This window comes from Myotis lucifugus, unplaced genomic scaffold (genome assembly GCF_000147115.1).
Source record: "Myotis lucifugus unplaced genomic scaffold, Myoluc2.0 scaffold_410, whole genome shotgun sequence".
Classification (NCBI taxonomy): domain Eukaryota; kingdom Metazoa; phylum Chordata; class Mammalia; order Chiroptera; family Vespertilionidae; genus Myotis; species Myotis lucifugus.
This window is the reverse complement of record NW_005871458.1, coordinates 370,689-394,848: the sequence shown is the minus strand read 5'-3', so window position 1 is coordinate 394,848 and position 24,160 is coordinate 370,689. Positions and strand designations below refer to the sequence as shown.

The window sequence follows — 24,160 nt, the reverse complement described above, 5'->3', positions numbered from 1 at the left end:
ATTCCCTGGCTGGTTGAGCTTTCTTCCCTGAGTCTATAGATATTCTTCATCACAACTTGACAGAAGAGAGGTGCTTTGAGGTGTTTTAAACGTTTTCTGTCTACAGGTTTGTTGCCCATTACAATCATCTGTCAGATTCATAAAGCAGTAGTATGTACTCATTCCTGTTGGTTGATTTTATTTAGACACTAATTCTTGTAGCTGTTAAAAAAGGAAGAAAGGCAAAGGCGGAGAGGAGAACACTTAGAAAATACTCACTCATCACAGTTAAAAGACAAGAAGCACACATAATGTTGTAAGATAAATAAATATAGAAATAAAACGCATGAAGCTTCTAATAATCAACAATTATTATTCTCCCAAATTAGATACTGGAACTTGCAGAAACCAGTCGCATCTTGAATAACTATTACTCTACATTTTTTACCAAGAGACAACACTTCTATGGTTGAGGAATAAATACATTCTTGTAGATGATATGATTCCTGCAAGTGAACAGGAACCAAATCAGAGAGGCCAATGTGCTGGTTCCAGTTTTATGAGGCCAATTCCTTGGAGAAGAGATGCATCAGAGCCTCTGAGATGGAATCCTGGGTGATTCCTCCCATCCCAGGAACACTGCCAGCTCTGTCACCTCCTGGTCACGTCCCTGAGACAGTTATTCCAGTGAAATGGGATGGCTGTACTTAGATATTTCACAGCTGGAAAACAGCTAAAGCTGCAGCAGAAAAGATGTAGCCTCAAAGAAATCATCAATTTTGTTCCCTCTTTTCCTCTGAACACTTTCTACAACCAGGGAGCATCACTCCAGCTCCTACATGCTGGAAGGACACACATGCATTCAAGGAGAGAGTCAGGGCCTGAGATAGAAGGAGGAGCTGAGACCAAAGAGATGACTGTGCAAATCACACCCCAAAGTCCCTTATCCCGCACCCTTGCTTGCCATGGTTGAGTTTCTGCTGTTTCATTTCATTCCTACTACTCATGAGTGTCAACCATGCACTAGCACGCACTCCGAACTGATGACACAGTGGTGAACACCTCGGTGCTCCCTGCCCTTGCAGAGCTTCCAGTTTTCGGGGGAAGGTGCCAGACATTAATCAGAAAATCACACAAATGTAGCACTACAAACTGGTAAGTGTAAAGGCTCTGGGAAGTATAACAGTCTGGGCTGGTAGGAGCACATGTTCCCAAGCTGTCTGCAAAGGGAAAGGCCAACAGGTCCTGGACCTGGCTCTCAGAGGTCACGATGCCTCCTTGCCCAGACCTCCAGGAAGAGGGCCATCCAATGCTGGTGGCCTCTGTTTGCGGGCTGTGGAAGTGGTCCCAAACTACCTCCAGAAGGCATCCTTCTCCTTGCCTCCCAGCCCCCTCTCATCTGCCCCCCTCCAGTGTCTCCCCCTGCACACCACCCTCTGATTACTTCCATTCTGCATCCCCCTTGGCCACTCACCAAGACGTGGGCTCCAGCAAGTCAGAGCTTCTCTGTAAAATGGGGATAATCACAGTAGCTCAGAGACAATCAGAGGCCTGTGAGGTTTCAGTGAGTCAGCATCTGCAAAGCTGACAGCGCAGCTTTTATCCTCCCCTCCGTAGAACAATGCCTTTAGCCCTTTCTGCTCTTCACAACTATCAATATGCCTTCCTTCCCAGGATGGGGCTCTCAGTAGTTGGCCCAGGCACCCAGATAAAGGTGCCTCTCCACTTCCTTTTTATCAGTGTATCCACACCAGGCTTTCCTGGCCTGGCCTTCGTGCTTGTATGCGTTACCTCAGTGGATCCAGGTCAGGCTCCCCATATACGTAGTTTAATTGGAAAATAAGGCCTGAGTGTCGGAGTCACTGAGTCGGCAGATGCTCTGTGGGTGCAGCCTCTCAGTGGGCAAGAGACACCCAGGTGTCCGGGGCTTCAGGCAACCAGGACACACCTGCGTGGGAGCCTGTAGCTGCCTGACTCAACCAGCAGAACGCAGTCTGTCCCCACTGCTCCTCCACAAGTGGGTTTGGGCTCTGGGGCGTGCTTGGAACACACTGAATTCACACCAAAATCCTTTATCAATGCCAGGCCTGGGCCCTGCTGTGGGAGAGGCAGAGAGGCAACTGGGGCCTGTGGCAGAGGAAGAACCCTGCCACCTTAGCTCTAGGGGATCCCAGGGAACTGGGAAGACAGTGATGGAGAGTCTGCATGTGAAAGCCCACTGCACTGAGTGCTGGAGTCTGAACACAAAGAGCTCAGCCAGTCCACCCAGATAGTGCAACACTTTCTGCTTTTGTCTCCCACTTGCTCCGGTTGACAGAGATTCTGCACCTCAGGCTTGGAATCTTGCTGCCCAAATTATTCAAGAACTCCAAGGGCTATGCAGAGACAGTGGCTCCCACCTGGGCTTGAGGTTGACAGCTGTTTGAATGATGGTCATGATACATTAAAAATAATATTTTTACTAGATTTTGGGGTGATTATTATAGTTAGGGTTATCTTTTCTACTTTTATGTGTTGCTTGAATTTTTATGCAGAAAAGTAGTGAGCATATTTTATTTTTGCTAAATTAATATTTATTTTAAAAAACAATGAAGAGATAAATGAATTAAATGTACACTTAAGGATAGGAAAAAGTGAAAAATGAACTCTAGGAAAAAGCAAAGGCAAAAGTAGTTCCTCATTATATGGACCTCTTTATAGGTTTCTTGCTGGAGGGGGAACATCCTTAGCTGAGAAAGCAGAAAAGGCAGTAATGGGTTTAACAAGGATTCAGAGGGATCAGGTCAGGAGATGACACCCTTAGAAGGACCAGGCCAGGCCATTCCTGCTGGTCCTGTGGTTGAGCCCCTCTCTGTAGTGGGATTTCATTCATTCATTGCAGAGCAGAGGGCTGTAAATCACCACGACCAAGATGAACTCTGAGATCCTCCACCTACCCACCCACCCAAATAATGGATACAGGGTTCCTGTCTGGCACAGATGATTTCGGGGTTCGTGTCTTAGAGAAGCCTCCAGAATTCTATGTATTGGGTAGGGACTTAGAGATAGCAATCTAGGAAACTAATTTTGTGATAGGGAGCATAGTATTTTTATTTAGTTTGTGGGAAATACACTTTTAAAAATATCATTATTCACAATTTCCGTAAGATTCAGACATCCTCGTTGAAGACTATTTTTAAGGCTGGTGGAGATTACAAGGCGTGGAAAGTCCTCCACAGAGAGCACCCGTGGGCGGATGCAAAGGACATCCATGGGCGGCCTTGGGATGATGACGGGGATAATGAGGGTATACGGAGCACCCACCCATTTTTTACATTTTTAATATTTTTATTGATTTTTAAAAATTTGATTTGAGAGAGAGAAGGGAGAGAGGAAGAGAGGGAGACACACACACACACACACACACACACACACACACACACACGGATGGGAGATCGAGCCTACAGGGGAATCGAACCCGGGACCCTCTAACGGTGCGTGCCTTTCCTTGGGAATCGACGGGCCATAACCCCACCCACCCTCTACTCAGAGGCCCACGGGCCATAGCCCCACCCACTTTCCAAGTGTAGGTGACGCCCGCACATTGGGCTAGTTCGCATGCGCACAGGCGCGGGGGCGGGGCTGCGCGGGGCGGAGGCGGGGCGGCGCGGGGGCGGGGCGAGTGGCAGTGGCGGGGATTTGCGGCAGGTGTGGGGCGTGGGTGGCGTTTGCGGTTCCTCCTTCCAACCTCGGGCCGGGCGCTGCCGCCCGCCGATCGGTCTTTCTGAGCAGGCCTGGCCGGGCCGGGCCAGGAGCGACACCGAGGCTCTGGCGCATCCGCCACCACCACCGCCGCCGTCGCGGGCGCCGAAGTCGGCGGGGCCGGTTAAGGTGGGCGCCGTCCCCAACCGCCGCCTGGGCGGCGTCCACAGCGAGCCGATGGCGACGCTGCCGGGGCGCCGGGCTCGCCTGTCATCCCCCGGGACCAGCCGCTTGTCCTCCGAGGCCCGCGAAGAACTACGGCGCCGTCTCCAGGGCCTCATCGAAGACAACCGAGTGATGATCTTCAGCAAGAGCTACTGTCCGCATAGCACGCGGGTAGGCGGGGCGGGGCGGGCCTGTCCTTCCTCTTGCGCCCTCGGACCTCAGGACTCGGGCGGAGGGTTGCCTGTTCCGCCCTCGGATGCACACCCGCGAGGCCCCACGACTTCTCGGAGGGCCGGGGCTGGGGACCCGCTTTCTGGGGTGTTACCCGAAGCCAGGACGGGGACCTTCCGCTCGGCCCCTTTGGCTCCGGCGGAGAGGCGGTCGCGGACTTGTTCCGGGACTGTGGCCCGTGGGGTTAACGCTCGTCCTCTCCCTCCTGGTTGTTAGTCTGATGTTGGCTTATTTATCAAGTGTTTATTCGGAAGAATAAAATATATGTATCAGAAACCTTTTGGCCTGATAAGAGTAGTGCAAGGAATGGCCAGGATTTGGGAGGAGTAGACTAGAGCTGGAGTCAGACCCACCTCACTCCCCGCGTGACCTTGAGCCGGTTACGGAGCTCCGCGGGGAAGGGCGTGAGGATGGTGGGAGGTGATGGGTAATTTCAGCAGATTTCACACTACCTTACCTTCAGGGGCTAACTGGGAATCCAGCATTTTTATAGGCAAAATTGTTCTGGGTTTTAAAATAACTCACTTAGAAATGAACCTTTGGAAGGTAAACCCATCGAATGCTAGGGACTTTTAATATTTTCAACTATGCTTCACATCAGAAAGTTGAAATGGAATGTGCAGAAGCACAAATTATTGGGTGGGTTGGTGAAATTTTACGCTGTCTTTTCACATTCGTTTTCAAGTTTACATTGCCTTATGTGTTGTTTCATAAAGTATGCATATCATGAAATACAGCTTAAAGAATAAAGAAACAGACCTGTACTCGGGAAGCCTCCTTGGATGTCTCTCCCTGATTACATTCTCCTCTCCCCTCAGAGTGAACCACTCTCCAAAATTTCTTGCTTTTCTTTGCAGTTTCACCAAATTCACATATAATCCAGAAAATGTTTTGTTCCTTTGGCCTGTTTTGGTACTTTATGTAAGTAGAATCATACATATGTATTCCTTTGCTGTTTTTTTCTCTCACCAGTTATGTTTTACACATTGGTGCATGTTAGTTTCTGTAGCTGAGGTTTGTTAATTTTCATTACTGTAACATTCCCTAGGATAAATCATACCTCAGTTTATTGATTCTGCCATTGCTACTTTTTTGCTCTTAAAAGCAATACAGCTATGCCTATTCTTGCACATATCTCCCAGTGCATATGTAAGACTTACTTTACAGTAGATATCTTGAAGCTGAATTGTTGAACCATAGAGGATGCATGACTTCTCCCTTAACTGGGTGTAGCCAAACTGTGTTTCCAAGTGGTTATACCAATTTATTCTCCCACTGGCACTGGGTAACAGTTCTCCTTTGCTTCATGTCCTTGACAAAAGTTGATATATTTAATTATTTCCATTCTGGCAATTATGAAATGGTATTTCACTGTGGCTTTAATTATACATTTCCTGATGAAGTTGAACATCTTTTCATGTGTTTCTGGGCCATTTGAGTTTCCTCTTCTCTGAAACTTCCAGTCCTTTTGCTTTTTTCTCTATCAGGTGGTTTTGTCTTTGTACTGATTTGTAGGTGTTCTTTATATGCTTCGGATATAATCCTTTGATTGTATGTATTGGAAAACCTCCCAGATTTGTCTTTTCCTCTGACACTCTTTATGAGATCTTTTGGCTAACTGAAGTTTGCAAGGTTTTTTTGTTTGTTTTTGTTTTAAATATATTTTATTGATTTTTTACAGAGAGGAAGGGAGAGGGATAGAGAGCTAGAAACATCGATGAGAGAAAAACATTGATCAGCTGCCTCCTGCACACCTTCTACTGGGGATGTGCCTGCAACCAAGGTACATGCCCTTGACTGGAATCTAACCTGGGACCCTTCAGTCCGCAGGCCGACGCTCTATCCACTGAGCCAAACCAGTTAGGGCTGAAGTTTGCAAGTTTAATGTAGTTGCATCTATCACCTTTTTCCTTTTATGGTTTGTGGGTTTTGTGTCTTATTTAAGAAATCAGTTTCTGCTGCTTTCTCATTTTTCTGGTATGCGCACTATGTGTATGTTAATGTGCTTAATGGTGTCCCATGTTTCTCTGAGACTGTCTGTTTTTATTCATTCTTTTTTCTCTGCCTGTTCAGGTTGCATAATCTCTATTGATCTGTCCTCAAGTTTACTAATTCTCCTGCCAATTTGAATCCACTGTCGAGATATTCCAATCACCTTTTCATGTTATTTTTGTAATTTTAACTTTATAATGTTCCTTTGGTTGTTTTTTTATCATTTCTATCTGTATATTGATATTTTCTGTTGGATTAGGCATTATCATTATACTTCCCTCCATCTCTTGAAATGGTGTTCTTCAATTCTTTGAACATAGTTAAAGTGGCTACTTTGACTATTTGGTGTGACATCTGGGCCTCTCACAGATAGTTTCTCTTGCCTGATTTTTTTTCATGTGAAGGGATCCACTTACCTGTTTCTTAGTATGACTGGTAATTTTTTGTTGAAATCTGGACATTTTAGGTAATATATTGTAGCAAGTTTAGATACTGGACCCCTCTTTCTCTGTAGCTCCTTTGTTTGCTTGTTTATTTCCTTATTGTGAGTTGGCTGGTTTGATTTAGGGATGTTTATTTCCATCAGAGATGAAGCCTTTGATGTCACTCCTCAGAGAGTGCAGCCTTGAGTATGTACACAGTCACCCTGGGATGACAGGGATTTTAGCAGCGCTCTTGTCTGTGTTATATTTTTTTTCTTTCTACTGGTATCAGACCCAGATATTATGCAGCATTAATTTCAGGCTGGTTGTGCTATTATTTCTTACAATGTCCTGGAGGGTAAATTGTTCCACACTCTTATCTAATTAAACCTAGGCCTCTTTGCAGAGATAGTTTTTATGGCAAGTTTAAGACTATTCTTATCCTAGAAATACTATTATTCTTAGCTCTCTCTTTCTTTTTTTTTCTTTATTATTTTTTTCTTTCTGGTAAACTAACTGTCTTACAGATTAGCTTATTGTTCTCCTGGAACTACCAGCCTCCTCTTCATTGCTTATCATTAAAATTCCCATTATTTTCAAGACCACATTTGGACTTGAACTTCCACACAGTTTAAAATAAAGTAATTTCCTTTGGGTAGAGCTTGTGAACTCTCTGATCTTATGGTTTACCTCTTTCCCTGAGCAAAACCTCTGAGACCATGCTCCCAGCCTGGAACTTCACCCTACAAGTGGGCTGAGGCCAGGGTGATCAGGTCCTTGGTATTTCAGCCTGAGTGTGGCTGGGTGAAGGAAGGGGGCCCCCATGTTTTTGGCCACACTCGTCAGGAATGTAGCCTTTGCCACTCAGAGCTGTGGGGAGACTGGGAAATGCTGGTGGTCCACCCCTTTTGATGACTAGGTATCAGGGACTTGGCTACTCACTTGAAGTGGAGCTTCTATCAAGCGGACCCAGGACAGAGGAGGAAGGGTGTGGATTAAGGCTTAAGTGCCTCAGACTCTCCCTGTTTATGTTGGCATCTAGTAGATTTTCTTGAATACATGTTTCTTCATTTGTTGTGTGCCCTTAGGTCAATTTCCAGAGACTTTCAATGGTTATTTTTAAAATAATTTCACCAGCTGTGGATGTTTTGTTAGGGAGTGAATCTCCAGGCTCCTTGTCTCCATCCTGGAATCAGAACCTCTCTGGGCTTTAGAGGACCTTGAAGGGTTTAAGTAATGGTGAAAAGTAGACTTTAGAGTCTACTTTTGGTTGCAATTTAGAGAACTGGAAGGGACAAAGCTGGTTGCAGAGAGAACTCCGAGGATGTTACTGAGAAACTGCTCAAATTAAGATAGCAACTGTTGGGAACTAGAAAGGTGAAGTAGCTCAGCAGAGGATTGATACGACTTAGTAATTAATTGGATGGATGGGGAGTTAGTGTAGGGTAGGAAGATGTTGCAAAAGAGGGAGGCATTAAAATGACTCATAGGTAGTGCTTCACAAAGTTGTTAAAATGCAGGTTTTGATCCAGGACCTGATTCCATGTCTCATAAGCTTCTAGGTCATGCCTGTGCTGCTGGTCCTCTGTCTCCTGTTTACATAGCAAGGCCCTAGGATTTCTTCTTGTTCAGGCAGCTGGTGAATAGTGGCAGTGTGAATTGTCAATTTATTTGTCTGTTTCCCCTCCTGGAGGCAGGGATTGTGTCTTACTCATTGTTATCGCTTGACTACATAGTAAGTATTTGATGGATGAATTTTTGTTGAATGCTTTAATTACTATAGAAAGGAAACACAAAAAGAGGAAAATGTATGTAGGAAATGATGAGTTTTATTTTGGGCATATTGCATATGAGATGCCTGGAGACATTCAGGTGAAGAAATATTTTTTGCCAGTCTTGAGTTCCGAAAAGGGATTTGGGCAAAAGTTGAAAGTTGAGGTTTCAAATGGTAAAATAAGGGAAGAGATGGGCTGAGATTATTCTGGGAAGATGTATAGAGGAAGGGAATTAAAAAAATAAACCGCTCTGGCTGAGTGGCACAGTTGGCTGGAGCATCATCCCACACACCAAAGGTGGAGGGTTCAATTCCCAATCAGGGAACGTACCTAGGGTGTGGGTTCAATCCCTTGTTGGGGCACATATGGGAGGCAGTTGATCAATGTTTCTCACATAGATGTTTCTCTCTTTCTTCCCCTTCCTCTCTCTCTAAAATATATCAATAAAAACATGTTCTCGGGTGAGGATTAAAAACAACAAACAACCAGAGTCTAGAGCTCATATTTCTGAAGAACATTTATTTTGGACATCTTCATTACTGTGTCCATATTTCATAACTCTGTTGACTCTGAGAGTAAAAGCAAATTTTTGTTACAGGTTAAAGAACTCTTTTCTTCTTTGGGAGTTGAATATAATATCTTGGAACTTGATCAAATTGGTAAGTGGAATGGTTAGTACATACTGTTGTTTCGGTAAATGTCAACAAGATTGACTTCTTTGCATTTGCTTTGTTCAATTCAGTTTACTCTTGTCTCTTTGGGTTACATGAGCTGTTTTTATCTACATTCAACCATGTAGAAAATGAACCTCTCTATATAGGACAGATAATTTGGTGTAGTTTTTTCATTTATATACTAGAGGCCCAATGCATGAAATTCGTGCAAGGGTAGGCCTTCCTTTCCCCGGTTGCCGGCACCAGCTTCCCTCTGGCACCCGAGACCCAGGCTTCCCTCCGGCTGCTGGCATCCGGGACCTGGGACCCGGGCTTCCCTCATAGCCCCGGCTTCGTCCAGAAGGTCGTCTGGTCTAATTAACATATTATGCTTTTATTATTATAGATTTTTGGTATTTGAGGGGAGGAGAAAGATATATAAGCTGCTAACCTTGAAGTACTTCAGGCATTTCAGATGTATCTGGTAACTTTCTAGCAAAATAGATTAAGCTGTAATAAATGAAAAGAATCTGCTCCTATTTCCTCATTGAAGTACCTATGAGGGAGAACACATTAATCTTTTAGCTTTCACTTTTGAATTCTTGTCAGACATGCATTAATTATCTAATATTAATTGAGCACTTTACATATGCATGTGTTTTGCATAGGTGGGAGACAGAGTGGTGAACACAAAAAAAATTGATGTCTGCCTTCATGGGACTTCACCAACTCCTTTTAAACAGGCACCTTAATTAGTGAAATGTTCTTAAGTCTGTGAGACATTTCTAAAGAGCATACCCAATAGTTTTAGGTAGTTGTGGCCTGGTTTTATTTTTAGGGATAGAGGACAGATTTTGGACTATGATCATAAAGGTTTTTCAAATATAATTGTAAGAAATATTTTCGAAGTTATTACTGTTGATATTTGCTATTTGCTATTTAAAGAGGATTTTATCTTGATATTAGCTGTTTAAAGAGGATTCTTTTCTTAACCAAGAAATTATGTATCAGAATCTAACTTAGAAGGGTTTATTTTCAAAGGAATCAGTTACTTCATCTGTATTCTCAAAGGTGTCTCTTGAAAACCTGGATGTTTTCCCCTTTTGAGTCATTATTTCATAAAATAATATAATACGCTGACCTTGTATGGATGTGTATGTGGGAGCATTTAAGTATTGTAACACTTCATTTTGACTCACAAAGGTTTGGAACCCTTTCAGTGTTTTTATATATTTAATTTTTTATTCTTTAGATGATGGGGCCAATGTTCAAGAAGTGCTGTCAGAGATCACTAATCAGAAAACGGTGCCCAATATTTTTGTGAATAAAGTACATATGGGTGGATGTGACCGAACTTTCCAGGTAATAATGGTATTATGTGTTTCTGAATGCTATTTGTTCAAATTTTGTTTTTAAAAATATTTAAAAGGGGATAAAATGATTTTTAGGAGTCTGTTAGTCTTTTGGAAGTTTTAAGATGAAAAGTGTATAGGATGCTTATCAGATAACTTTGATTATTACTTTGACAGAAATTAGCTTTTCTACCAACTCAGATTTCAGAAACTAAGAAAGAGAAGGCTTTGAGTAAGGTTGTCAGACAACCAGGTGGACCACCCTGGAGACCTTACTCTCTTCTTCCTGATGGGGGGAAAAACAAGGTCTGTTCTTTTTTAAGCTTTATTAAAATGAGGTCAGTGCTAACGTTCTTGGCTAGGGTAAGTGGAATTTCTGTCAAGGCTGCTAACCCTGGAAGCTTTGCTAAGGTCCATGCCTTTGAATTTTTGATTCCTAGAATGCAGAAATAAACAGGAATCATTTAGTTAAACAGTAGTAGATAAAAACTGATGTTTATTAAATAAGGTTCTTATTTTATAACTAGTTATTTACTTTTATTAAAATTCTGCTCTCATATTCTCTATGTATGTATGCAAATGATAGTAATCAGTGATTGGTTAAGTACTTATATATGAAATTTTTTAAAAATACACTTTGATTAATTTTTAGAGAGAGGAAGGGAGAGGGAGAAGGGAGAGAGAGAGATAGAAACATTACTAAGAGAGAAATATTGATCGGCTGCCTCCTGCAACACCCCCTACTGGGGATCAAGCCTGCAACCGGGCATGTGCCCTGACTGGGAATCGAGCCAATAACCTACCTCTTGGTGTATGGGTTGATGTTCAACTGCTGAGCCACACTGTGCTATATCTGAAATTATAATTAAAATTATATTTTTCTTGGGGGGAAAAAGATGATCTACATCGTATCTTACTCTTATGATTAGTATTGTTAATCTAGTAACAGTCTGTTGTATTAGTCCTAGAAACTATAACTCAATTCACATGGTGGTAAGTACTGTAATCATAGACCCTAAACACCTTCAGGAATGCTGGTCCTGCCAATCCTAATGTAGAAAATGATGACAGAGGATGAATCTGGAGATGCAGAGATAGTCACTCTATTTCAAGATTAAAAGGCCTAGGAGACAGATTTCTCTCATGGCACCTAAAAGTAAGGAGGCCACAGGAGTTCTTTTTAGAATGTGCTGAAAGCCTCTATTGGCATCCATCCTTCAGTGGGCCACATTACATCCATTGAGTCCTGTAGTTTCATAGCACTTCTGTTGTGCTTCCCAGGATGAGCTGGTTCTAGCATGGTATTTCTAAAGCCCACATAATAGGATTGAGCAACTAACTTCATATAAAGAAAACTATTGCTAAATCACATTTGATCCTCTAATCTCATTTAAGCTACTTCTGATCACAAGAAAGGCCAAATGAATAAGAGAATATAGTGAAGAGCCAGGCTCATGATCATTGTTGAAAGAAAAAACAAAATGTATATTTTATATAGGAAATTTATCAATAAGCTGCATATTTTAGATCAATTTATGAGAAACCATGAGAAATTTGAAGTCCCTGTCCTACTGAGGATGCATAAGAATTTTTTTTAAAATATATTTTATTGATTTTTTTACAGAGAGGAAGGGAGAGGGATAGAGAGTTAGAAACATCAATGAGAGAAACATCGATCAGCTGCCTCCTGCACACTCCCTACTGGGGATGTGCCCGCAACTAAGGTACATGCCCTTGACTGGAATCGAACCCGGGACCCTTGAGTCCGCAGGCCGACGCTCTATGCACTGAGCCAAACCGGTCAGGGCAAGAATTTTTTTCAAAAGGAATCCTAGCACAGGTGAACAAAATGTAGAGGAGAGTGGTATTTGGCTATTTTATTGTGCTTGGGTATAATATTTTAACACGTTAAGCACCCAGCCTGTTTTGTCTTCCGGAGGGAAAGTATAGTGTCAGTCACCGGTGACTGGGCGCTTAACGTGTTAATGATTAGGCCAAAGAAAAGGACCTCATCTAACAGATATAAAGCCATGACCTCTGGGTCATTTGACACATGCCTACCTATCAGGAGATAACAAACATGTACTTTGGCATATACTCTAACTAGTTGTACTTTTTTTGAATACCATTCAGATAAATTTAAATTCCAGTTTACATGAATTGTAGATTGTTCCTAATCCTATATAATAAAAGGGTAATATGCAAATTGACCCTAACAGAGGAACGACCGGTCACTATGATGTTCACTGACCACCAGGGGGCAGACACTCAATGCTGGAGCTGCCCCCTGGTGGTCAGTGCACTTCCACAGGGGGAGCACCACTCAGCCAGAAGCCAGCCTCCATGGCAGCACTAAGGATGTCCGACTAACGGCTTAGGCCCGCTCCCCAGGGGGCCGTTAGTCAGACATCCCCCGAGGGCTCCCAGGTTTACCAGAGGGATGTCTGACTGCTAGCTTAGGCCCAATCCCCCAGGGAGTGGGCCTAAGTCGTCAGTTGGACATCCCCTGAGGGGTCCCGGACTGTGAGAGGGCGCAGGCCAGGCCACGGGACCCCCTTGAGTGTACGAATTTTCATGCACTGGGCCTCTAGTATTTTTATAAGAGAAATCCATGCTGATTAAACATAGGGTAAAAAGAAACAGTTTTAAAACAAGTTATACCATATTCTCTCATTAAACCATAGGCACATCAGAGTGGTTTATTACAGAAGCTTCTTCAAAAAGAGTCAACATATGATTATGACCTCATTGTCATTGGCGGTGGTTCTGGTGGCCTTGCATGTGCTCAGGTATGAAAAAAGTAAAACTTGAAGATAATTCCCTGATGATTGTCATAAGACTTTTCTTCTGCTACTTAAAAAAAAAAAAAGCCAATTTTAATGTTACAGTCCAAGCTTTTATTGTAATAGCTGGTTTAATAAAGAGAAAAGACTATGTTATGACACAAACACAGCCTTTTTATTTAGGAATAGAAAAATTGGGGGGAGGAAAATGACAAGATCTTTATATGTCACTGTTTTCCCTAGGAAGCTGCCATTTTGGGAAAGAAAGTAATGGTGCTAGATTTTGTGGTCCCGTCACCTCAGGGTACATCCTGGGGTAAGCTGTTTTTCTTTGTTGTTCTTTGCTCTTTACATACATTTTTGCTTTGTTTAATCTCATTTAATCCTCACAACAATCTCAGGAGGTATGACTAGCCTGTTCCATAGGTGAGGAAACTGGGTCTTAGTGAGGTAAAGTAATTGTCCTAAGACCATCACATAGTTAACAAGTGCTTAGGGAAGATTTAAAAAAAAAAAAAAATTCCATGACCTAGTATTCCAACACTTTTGCCATAATAATTTTTACACACATGCATTTAATACTTTCACATAGTTATGATTGCAGTGTAAACTGTGTCAGCTCACAGTTAAGTTTGCTGTAACATATTTTTGTGTTTCTGCATTGATTTAATAACTGACTTTCATGGCTGTATGATGGTCAGTTGAATAGTGTGTGTGTGATTGTTCCAAGTCAGTTTGAAGTGCACAGTGAGCTTAAGGCCTTTGACTTTGCTGTAGACAAGAGTGCTTACCTTTCCACATTCTTTCCACTATAAAATAGAACACATAGATTTTGTGCTGGATATTTTCTGTTTATGCTTTAATCCCATTCTTTATGGTCTCTACCCTGTTTTATATCCCAGAAGGCTGATGAACTGGTATCTTGCCCTCTGGCTTCTGGTTGGGCTTGGCCATTTGGGAAAATGGGAGGAGGATGGAGTGGGGGTCTTCATTTTCTTGGTTCCCTCCCTTGGTTGCTGCAAGCTGGCTCCATCCCCTACGGAAAGCCAGAGCCCCTCTTTGGTCTGTGGCACCTACTCGGTGTGCTTAGTCCTTCATGTAGGGTTGGTGATGAGCCCACTGTTAGTAGTTGTTACTGTTGTTCTATCCCTCCTTGCTTTTCTTGCCCATACCCCAGTAATAATTTCTCTATAAACTTAATTACCCAGCTTGAAGTTGGCATCTATTTGCTGCCAGAGCCCTGACAAAATATGAAAATTATTTTTAAAAATTCAACCTTACTAAAAAAATTATAGCCAAGAATTTTATATTAGTAAAGCTAATTTGCATTGCAGTGGACCTACTATTGGCTCAGAGGAGTCAGAGTTACAAGGAGAAAAGTCTGGAATCTGGGGTTCTGGTTTAGTATATACTAGGTGTACTGGTTAATAATGCAGATTTTTTTTAATAGATAGAATTACACATATGTTGATATACATATATGCGATTTGATATGTATGCTATTTTGTTGTATTGACAATAAGCTTCAAAACTTCATATGTCAACCCTGACCGGTTTGGCTCAGTGGATAGAGCATCGGCTTGTGGACTGAAGGGTCCCAGGTTCGATTCCGATCAAGGACATATACCTTGGTTGCGGGCATATCCCCAGTAGGGGGTGTGCAGGAGGCAGCTAATCGATGTTTCTCTCTCATCAATGTTTCTAACTCTCTATCCTTCACCCTTCCTCTCTGTAAAAAAATCAATAAAATATATTTTTTAAAAATTTAACAAAAAATAAAACTTCGTATGTCAAATTTTCTGAAGGTGTTAACATCATAGATATTTTTATGCTTAAAAATGTTGAATTTCATGCCAAAAAAAGAGCATTTGTGGGAAGTTTTAATTCATTATTTTGAAGAAAAGTGCTGCTGAAAGTTATCGTATACTTCGGGAAGCTTATGGTGAACATGCTCCATCTCAAGATACTGTGAACGCTGGTTTAAACACTTTAAAAGTGATGATTTTGATGTGAAAGACAAAGAACGTCCAGGTCAACCGAAAAAGTTTGAAGACAAACAATTACAAGCATTATTGGATGAAGATGCGTGTCAAACTCAAAAACAACTTGCAGAAAGATTAAACGTTGCTCAGCAAACAATTTCTGATCATTTACAAGCAAAGGGAAAGATTTTAAAGGAAGGAAAATGGGTGCCACATCAACTGAACGAAAGACAAATGGAAAACCAAAAAGTCATCAGTAAGATGTTGCTTCAATGGCACGAAAGAAAGTCTTTATTGCATCGAATTGTGACTGGCAATGAAAAGTGGATTTATTTTGAGAATCCCAAGCGCACAAAATCATGGGTTGATCCAGGTCAACCATCAACATCGACTGCAAGGTCAAATCGCTTTGGAAAGAAGACAATGCTCTGCGTTTGGTGGGATCAGGTGTGGTGTATTATGAGCTTCTAAAACCAGGTGAAACCGTTAATACTGATCGCTGCTGACAACAAATAATCAATTTGAACCACGCTTTGATCATAAAATGACCAGAATGTGCCAGAAGATACGGCAAAGTAATTTTGCTTCATGATAATGCACCATCATACACTTCAAAACCAGTTAAAGACCCGTTAAAAGATCTAGCCTGGGAAGTATTAACCCACCTACTGTATTCACCAGACCTTGCTCCTTCAGATTACCACTTGTTCCAATCGATGAAACATGCACTTTCTGAGCAGCACTTCAAAACGTACAAAGAAATGGAAAATTGGGTCTCTGAATGGTTTGCCTCAAAACAAGAAAAGTTCTGTTGGGACAATATCCACAAAATACCGGAAAGATGGGGAAAATGTGTAGCTAGTGATGGACATTACTATAAATAAAGCACTTTTGATGTTTCTCTTGAAATTATTGTGTTTTCTTTGATTACAAAATCCGCATTATTAACCGGTACACCTGGTAATTAATCTAATACAGTTCTGATTCCTTCGTAGGTTAGACTCAAATGAAAGTTTTGGACAGCATCTCCAGAAAACTGTTAAAATGCACATCCACATTTTTGCTCATCCTTGGGCCTTCTTCACAGACCTGTGCTTAAAAAGTCTGGGTAATCATTTGCATGTTATTGTGGAGTATGATGTTGACCTCCAACCATTCAAATTTGTCATCTCCATATTTTAATTTAAAAATACATATATTTTTTGCCCTAACCGGTTTGGCTCAGTGGATAGAGCGTCGGCCTGCGGACTTGAGGGTCCCGGGTTCGATTCTGGTCAAGGGCATGTACCTTGGTTGCGGGCACATCCCCAGTGGGGAGTGTATAGGAGGCAGCTGATCGATGTTTCTCTCTCATCGATGTTTCTAACTCTCTATCCCTCTCCCTTCCTCTCTGTAAAAAATCAATAATATATATATATATATTTAAAAAAATACATATATTTGTATTGATTTCAGAGAGGAAGGGAGAGGGAGAGAAAAGTAGAAACATCAATGACGAGAATCATTGATTGGCTGCTTCTTGCACACCCTACAGTGGGGATCGAGCTCACAACCCAGGCATGTGCCCTCTCCGGGAATTGTACTATGACTTCCTGGTTCATAGGTCAATGCTCAACCACTGAACCACACTGGGCAGGCCATTTCCATATTTTAATAACACTGACTCCGCACATGTGTAAAACTACACACACACACACACACCCAAAAACAAACATTAAAATTATTATTTTCTTTTTCAGGTCTTGGTGGTACTTGTGTAAATGTAGGTTGTATTCCTAAGAAACTGATGCATCAAGCTGCCCTTTTGGGGCAGGCATTAAAAGACTCAAGGAAATTTGGCTGGGAGTATAATCAACAAGGTGGGTACTGGTATAAAAAATACAGATTGAGAGAAAAGAAAGAATGAGTTTCTTAGAGAAAGACTTGCTATTTGTATTTCTATAGCTAGTTTAAAATTTGTTTGAACCTCCTGTGGTCCTGCTCCTGATTGCATAGGTTTGAGGTGGGTCCTAGAATCTGTATATTTTAACACGATTCCCAGGGGTCCTGATGTGCAGCCATGTGTGGGAACCTCTAATATAGAATGTCTTTTACAACAATAACCAGAAACAAGGATATGAAGTGTGAATTTAACTGACAAGGTCCTTGGGATAAATGATACTTTAAGGGTTGGAAAAAAGCTTTGCCAACTATTGGGGAAGTGAGGCAGTTATCTTAGGATATGAGGGTATGTGCCACTGCTGGGTCGTAACCTCCTGGGATCATGGGGTGGGAGTTGGGTAATGTAGTAACGGAATGACTCTCTGGATTGCAAAATCTTAGTTGACTTTACTATAAACGTTTACATTGGCCCAGCCTTTCTGTACTGTGACCTCTTCCTCTTGCCTACACTGTAATGTCCCATGTTCCTGATGATTAGTGGTGGAGCCTTTCTTGAGAGTGCTAGAGGCGGTGAGTCTCCAAATGTGACCAGAGGTGAACCCTTAGTTGGCTGGGTTTGTCTTCATGGGTCTCATCTAGTTTGATGGGAGCCGCCGGCTGGCTTCTGTGTCTTATAAATATGGTGGTGCACGGAGACGGTGTCTCCTTTGGGAACCAGCAGCAGCAGATAAGGTGAATGCCTGGAAATAAACTCCACCTAAAAGGTACAGGGTTGATGAGAAATCTGATTCCATCAACTCCCATCCCAACTTCAAAAGGAAGTGCGTAGACATTTTAATAAAAATGCTATGCAATGGTGAGTACTAACCACATTTATCACGAATAAATATAGGATATCCACTATCATAAAACCACCACCGGGTGAACCAGATGTGACTAGCCTGGGCCTGTCTGGGGAGGCGAATATGCAGTGCTCACTGACCTGAGACCTGCTTCCCTTCGCATGCAGAAGGCCACGTGCAACAAGCCAACCATGTGAAAATGTCCTTGCGTGCTCCTGAGTAGTGATGATCTTCTTGCCTCATAACTTTGCATGCTCGGCCATGGGAGAGCTAGTTTTCTCCATTCTGTTCTCCATGGATATTTTTTCCAGTTTTATTCTTTTCAGAATTATGCTTTTTTGCATGTTTTATAATATAAAAGAGGAAGAAGTATAAACCATAACTGGTATAAAAACGGTTTAAGTTGCTATTTATTTTCTGTTCATTTCTTGATTTTTTAAAGCAATATGTCATGTGGCTTGTGTGGTTGTATATAATTTACCATTTATAGTAAGAGCCACTTGATAACTTCATCCTGGTTACTTATTTCCAGTAAAGCACAACTGGGAGATCATGACAGAAGCTATTCAAAACCACATTGGCTCTCTCAATTGGAGCTATGGGCTGTCTTTGAGGGAGAAGTCTGTGGCCTATGTAAATTCCTATGGAGAATTTGTCGAACGCCATAAAATAAAGGTACTCTCTGAATATTTTATCTTGTTCATTGCTTTCCCTTTATTACTGCTTGTACGTGCCTTGAACTAAAATTCCATGTTTATGTTAAGGACTATAGCTAGTGCATGCTCCTCCATTGTTAGTGCATTTCACAAGTCTGGCTAAATTAAAGAAATTGCCTTTTAAAGAAAACTCTTGATTTAAACTTATTTGTCATCTTTAAAAAAATTTTTAATTAATTTCAGAGAGGAAGGGAGGAGAGAGAGAGAAACATCAATGATGAAAGAGATACATCGATTGGTTGCCTCCTGCACACCTCCTACTGAGGCTCGAGCCTGCACCCCAGCATATGCCTGACCGGGGTGCAGGCTCATAGGACATGCTCAACCACTGAGCACACTGGTCAGGTTCATTGCCATCTTAAAAGAAAAAGTTTAAACAATTTTAAACAATCAAAATTTTAATAGTGTTAATTAAAAAAAATGAAACCTTAATTAAAACGTTAATATATATTCATAAAAGTATTAAAGGTCGTATAAGAATTAGTATATTTTATAAATTTATATATGTAATGTTTATGTGTTATATGATCAATATGTAAGGAAAATGAAACCATTTTAATGAACACAAAACTTTTTTTTTTTTAAATATATTTTATTGATTTTTTTACAGAGAAGAAGGAAGAGGGACAGAGAGTTAGAAACATCGATGAGAGATCGATCAGCTGCCTCCTGCACGCCCCCCACTGGGGATGTGCCCGCAACCAAGGCACATGCCCCCGACCGGAATCGAACCTGGGACCCTTGAGTCCGCAGGCCGACGCTCTATCCACTGAGCCAAACCGGTTCGGCATGAACACAAAACTTTTAAATTGGAGTTATGAAAGACGGCCAAATATCATCCTCAGCACCCATTTATTTTTATACTCTGCTTTTGTAGCACAGTGTGCAATGATCTTGACAGAATTTGAGGGTATTTTGTAGTCATTTCTTGTCTCTAGAAAGGTGTGAGGTGGTCCAATTAAAGCTACCCCTTTAGAACTATACATGGGCTAATTTAAATGGCATCATTCACACGGAACATAACTAGAAATACCTGGTATACTCCAGTCACTTTCCGTAGTCACACTGTCGTTTGCCTGGTATAGTTGGTTGATGAGCCCATCATTCTCAGCCAGACTTGCCTCTGCTATGCTTGCTCACTTAGTGATACCAGTGTCTCTCCAGTTACTCCAGCAGGAAACTTCAGGTTCCTCCCACTTCATCTTCACAGCTTGCACTGTTTGTTTGTAGCAGGTCCTTGTCTCCAGGCTGCCCTCCCTCTATCCCACTGAAACCACCTCCTAGTTTAAACACTTTCATTGCTTTTTGAATTTTTAAAATGTGAATATAGCCCAGTTGGTGTGGCTCAGGGGTTGAGTGTCGACCTATGAAATAGGAAGGAGGTTGCGGTTTGATTCCCAGTCAGAACACATGCCTGGTTTGTGGGCTCGATCCCCAGTAAGGGGCCATGCAGGAAGCAGCCAATCAATGATTCTCTCTCATCATTGATGTTTCTATCTCTCTCTCCCTCTCCCTTCCTCTCTGGAAAAAAAAAAGTGAATATATTTATGATTTACTTGTATAATTGAAAATAAAAAAACAATGAACAACCTTTGTTGATACTCCATAGCCTGGATTTGTAGGATGGCATAGAAGCATCTTTACATTTGACGTTAATCTGTGTGACTTTACCTCTAACACATACTGTACTCTCCTCTCCTGTCACTTCTGGCAACTTGCTGTTCCCCATATGCCAGCTGCTTTCAGGCCTGTGTGCATTTTTATGTACTATTCTCTCTTTAGATGTCAATTTCTCTAAAATCTTTTCATTTTTCTCATCCCTACTTAAAATGTTACTAACTATGGAGCCTTTCTTGCCTAGCTTTCCAGTCCCCTACTCCACTCCCACTGTGGTCTTTTGGTTAATGTTTTGTAAAGACCTATTTTCTATGGTGGTGCTTATCATACTGCATTGCTATTTTTGCATGTCTGTTCCTGTTGATGGGAAGCTCCATAAGGGTGGTAACTAGTTTGTCCATGGTGTCTGGTACTTTGTAGTATTGGTTGAGAAGTAAAGTTTACTTTTCTTTTTTAAAGGCAACCAATAGAAAAGGACAAGAGACTTATTATACTGCTGCAAAATTTGTCATAGCAACAGGTGCAAGGCCACGGTATTTGGGAATCCAAGGAGATAAAGAATACTGTATTACTAGGTAAGAGTAAATTGGCCATTTTAATTAAATTATATTATGTTTATGAGTTTCCAGTTTATTTCCTGTTTTATTTCACAAAGATTTGAATTGATGAATAAAGGTACATATATACAATGCAAAAAGCTATGTAGTTAACATAATGGAGCAAAGAGAAAATAAGGTTAGGTAAATAATAAGATCAAATTTACTTACAAAAATATGCTATATGTTTCTAGGTAATTGCTCTGAGAATTTGCCCTAAACTTCCTGGAGGTCAACGAATACAATTAGCTTTAGGTTTTAGTGTCTAATATAATAATGAACTGGCTGATCAGGAGAATCGTGGCTATTCCTAATACTGCGGTTTAATAGGAATCTCCCCTGGATAGTTCTACAGACGACAGTGTATAATGTAGTGCAATGACTTTCAAAGCTTTTTTGACCAGATGCACATTAAGAAGTACATTTAAAATATATATATATTTATATATATATATATATTTTATTATTGATTTTTTACAGAGAGGAAGGGAGAAGGATAGAGAGTTAGAAACATCAATGAGAGAGAAACATCAATCAGCTGTCTCCTGCACACCCCCTGCTGGGATGTGCCCGCAACCAAGGTACATGCCCTTGACCGGAATTGAACCTGGGAACCTTCAGTCTGCAGGCTGACGCTCTATCCATTGAGCCAAACCGGTTAGGGCAAGCAATACATTTTTTATTGTGCTGTTAGTACTCGGGTGAACACACACACATATCCAAAACTAACAAAATAGTATTTCCTCTTATCACATATAATGTAGTCTAAAATTTTCTCTTCTGTTTTTTAAAAAACTTTGCTTGTGATCCACTAATTTGATTTTGAAAAAATGGAGGTGTACTTCCTCATCCACAGGAGAAACTATTACAAACCTCTAAATTCTTCTAGTGTTCCTTCATTCAAGCCCCAAATTGCAATTCAGCCAACAAAAGACCATTGAAACCTAAGTAACTCATGTCATTTTTATTGCCTAGGTGTTCTTTTTCTTATTTTTATTTTTCAGTGATGACCTTTTTTCTCTGCCTTATTGCCCTGGCAAAACATTAGTAGTTGGTGCATCTTATGTGGCTCTGGAATGTGCAGGATTTCTGGCTGGTGTTGGCTTAGATGTCACAGTTATGGTGCGTTCAATCCTTCTTCGTGGCTTTGATCAAGAAATGGCAGAGAAAGTGGGTTCCTACATGGAGCAACATGGTGTTAAGTTCTTAAGAAAATTTATACCTGTGATGGTGAGTCTGAATGACATTTGGAATTCCTTTTATTTTATTTTTATTCTCTCTCTCTTTACCTTTTTATTTTACTCCTCCTCCATTTTATTAAATAAATTGGTCTGTACTCAGTAGCAAACCTTGCAGACAATGTTCCCACCCTGGATCTACAAAACTGGCCCCCTTTGGTCCCGGTCCCCTCCTCCTCTGATATGGTGGTGTCCTTCCTCCTCTCAGCTCGGATTTCCTCTTCTCTCACTGTTCCCCTCACCTTCTCTCACCTTTTCAGGGACATCCCCTCTTCAGCTAATTGTCTTCTTTTTTTCCTCTATCATGATGCCCTGCAGTTTTTCTCATCTTTAAACAAATAAGCCTTCCCTTCCCTCTCTGCCTTTCTGGCTGGGTCCCTAGACACCCGCACTCACATGTATCCCTAGGACCATTTTTTTGTCCCCTTTAGGTAGAATCATTACATTGTTTATCCTCACTAGGTTCAACAGTTGGAGAAAGGTTCACCTGGGAAGCTGAAAGTAGTGGCTAAATCCACTGAAGGACCAGAAACTATTGAAGGAGTATATAACACGGTAAGTTTTTATTTTATAAGCAGGAAGTGGTTGAACACACTCATAAATTAGCACAGAAGAAGCTTATGGGAACATTATAACAGCTTAACATTTTTTGGATTCTTTGTTAGAGTATAATAAATATGGAAGGTAGTTTGTTGACATTTGATAATGGTATATGAAGAATACCATGCTAAAATACATGTGTATGTGTAACTATACATAGAACAAAATATGGAAGCAGATATACCTGACTGTTATTAGTACTTTGTTCAGGGGCATTAGATATCTTACACATTTCTGCATTTGAATATTTTTGCAATAAAAAAATGAATCTATCCTATATAATAAAACCCTAATATGCAAATTGACCAAACAGCAGAACGATCAGTCGCTATGACATGCACTTATGACCAGGGAGCAAACACTCAATGCAGGAGCTGCCCCCTGGTGATCAGTGCGCTCCCACAGGGGGAGCGCCACTCAGCCAGAAGCCAGGCTCAAGGCTGGCGAGCGCAGCGGTGGTGGCAGGAGCCTCTCCTGTCTCCGCTTCAGGCAGGCGGTAAGGAGCAAGGGGTTCCAGACTGCAAGAGGGTGCAGGCCAGGCTAAGGGCTCGCCCCCCCACCCCGAGTGCATGAAATCATGCACCGGGCCTCTAGTTTTATAATAAAGACAGTAATAAATATACAGTGGGGCCTTGACTTACGAGTTTAATTCGTTCCGTGACGGAGCTCGTAACTCAAATTACTTGTATGTCAAATCAATTGTGAACGCGTGAGACACGTGATGCTGGGCTGATGTTGTGGCGTTCACTGTGACATTTGCTGTGCCAACTAGCGGTGGGGTATCTGAAGCTGGCTCGTAACCCGAATTTTAGCTCGCAACTCAAAGCAAAAAATCGGCCAAGAGACGGCTCGTATCTCGAAAAACTCGTTAGTCGGGACACTCGTAAGTCAAGGCCCCACTGTATTTTCAAAAAACAAATAATATGAAATATCCAAAAAGGTGAACATTCCATGGATTATTTTGGATGACAACAATTCTAATTTAAATTGCTGGTGTTTGGATGATAACATTTCTTTTGTAAAGTTTATAGTTTTAATGCAAACTGTACATGTATGTTTTATATACTCTTATACACTTTTTTTAGTTAAAAAAGGAAATGTAGAGAGTCAACAAAATAAGAAATATATTAGAAAATAAAAGCTCTTATTTGATCATTTATTCTTAGATTATTTTGAGTTTTCTTTGTACCTATTCATGTTATTTGTGAATAACCACAGTTTATTTCTCTTTTCCACTGTCTTCCTCATTACTTCTTTATCTTGTATAAGTACACTGCTAGCTCGGACCTCCAGTACAGTGCTAACCAGAAATGGCCATAGAGCCATGCTTGTCTTGTTCTCAATATCGAAGGAATGTATTCCGTGTTTCCTTATTTAAGAATAATGTTTTTGGTAGGGTTTTGCTATAGATTCTTAATCAAGTTAAAGAAATTCTTTTCTGGCCCTAGCCGGTTTGGCTCAGTGGATAGAGCCTCAGCCTGAGGACTGAAGGGTCCCTGGTTTGATTCCGGTGAAGGGCACATGCCCGCCCGGGTTGCAGGCTCAATCTCCAGTAGGGGGCGTGCAGAAGGCAGCGATCAGTGATTCTCTCTCAT

General features: G+C 41.4%; 1 protein-coding gene across 5 annotated transcripts in view; it reads left to right on the top strand.

Annotated features, from left to right (window-relative positions):
- The first annotated feature begins 3,661 nt into the window (after positions 1 to 3,661).
- TXNRD3 (thioredoxin reductase 3) overlaps positions 3,662 to 24,160 on the top strand; it is a 36,347-nt gene continuing 15,848 nt past the window's right edge. Inside the window, exons 1-11 of one of the 5 annotated variants that reach the window (XM_023743739.1) lie at positions 3,926 to 4,056; positions 4,974 to 5,037; positions 8,904 to 8,964; positions 10,211 to 10,320; positions 12,995 to 13,099; positions 13,337 to 13,409; positions 16,815 to 16,934; positions 18,331 to 18,473; positions 20,591 to 20,706; positions 21,732 to 21,957; positions 22,428 to 22,520. In XM_023743739.1, coding sequence (XP_023599507.1) covers positions 10,294 to 10,320; positions 12,995 to 13,099; positions 13,337 to 13,409; positions 16,815 to 16,934; positions 18,331 to 18,473; positions 20,591 to 20,706; positions 21,732 to 21,957; positions 22,428 to 22,520 — 903 coding nt within the window. In that variant the 5' untranslated portion in view covers positions 3,926 to 4,056; positions 4,974 to 5,037; positions 8,904 to 8,964; positions 10,211 to 10,293. Of the gene's footprint in view, positions 4,057 to 4,973; positions 5,038 to 8,903; positions 8,965 to 10,210; positions 10,321 to 11,272; positions 11,467 to 12,994; positions 13,100 to 13,336; positions 13,410 to 16,814; positions 16,935 to 18,330; positions 18,474 to 20,590; positions 20,707 to 21,731; positions 21,958 to 22,427; positions 22,521 to 24,160 lie in introns of those variants that run through there. The other 4 variants (XM_006102365.3, XR_002826168.1, XM_014467704.2 and 1 more) reach the window with 4 other exon arrangements.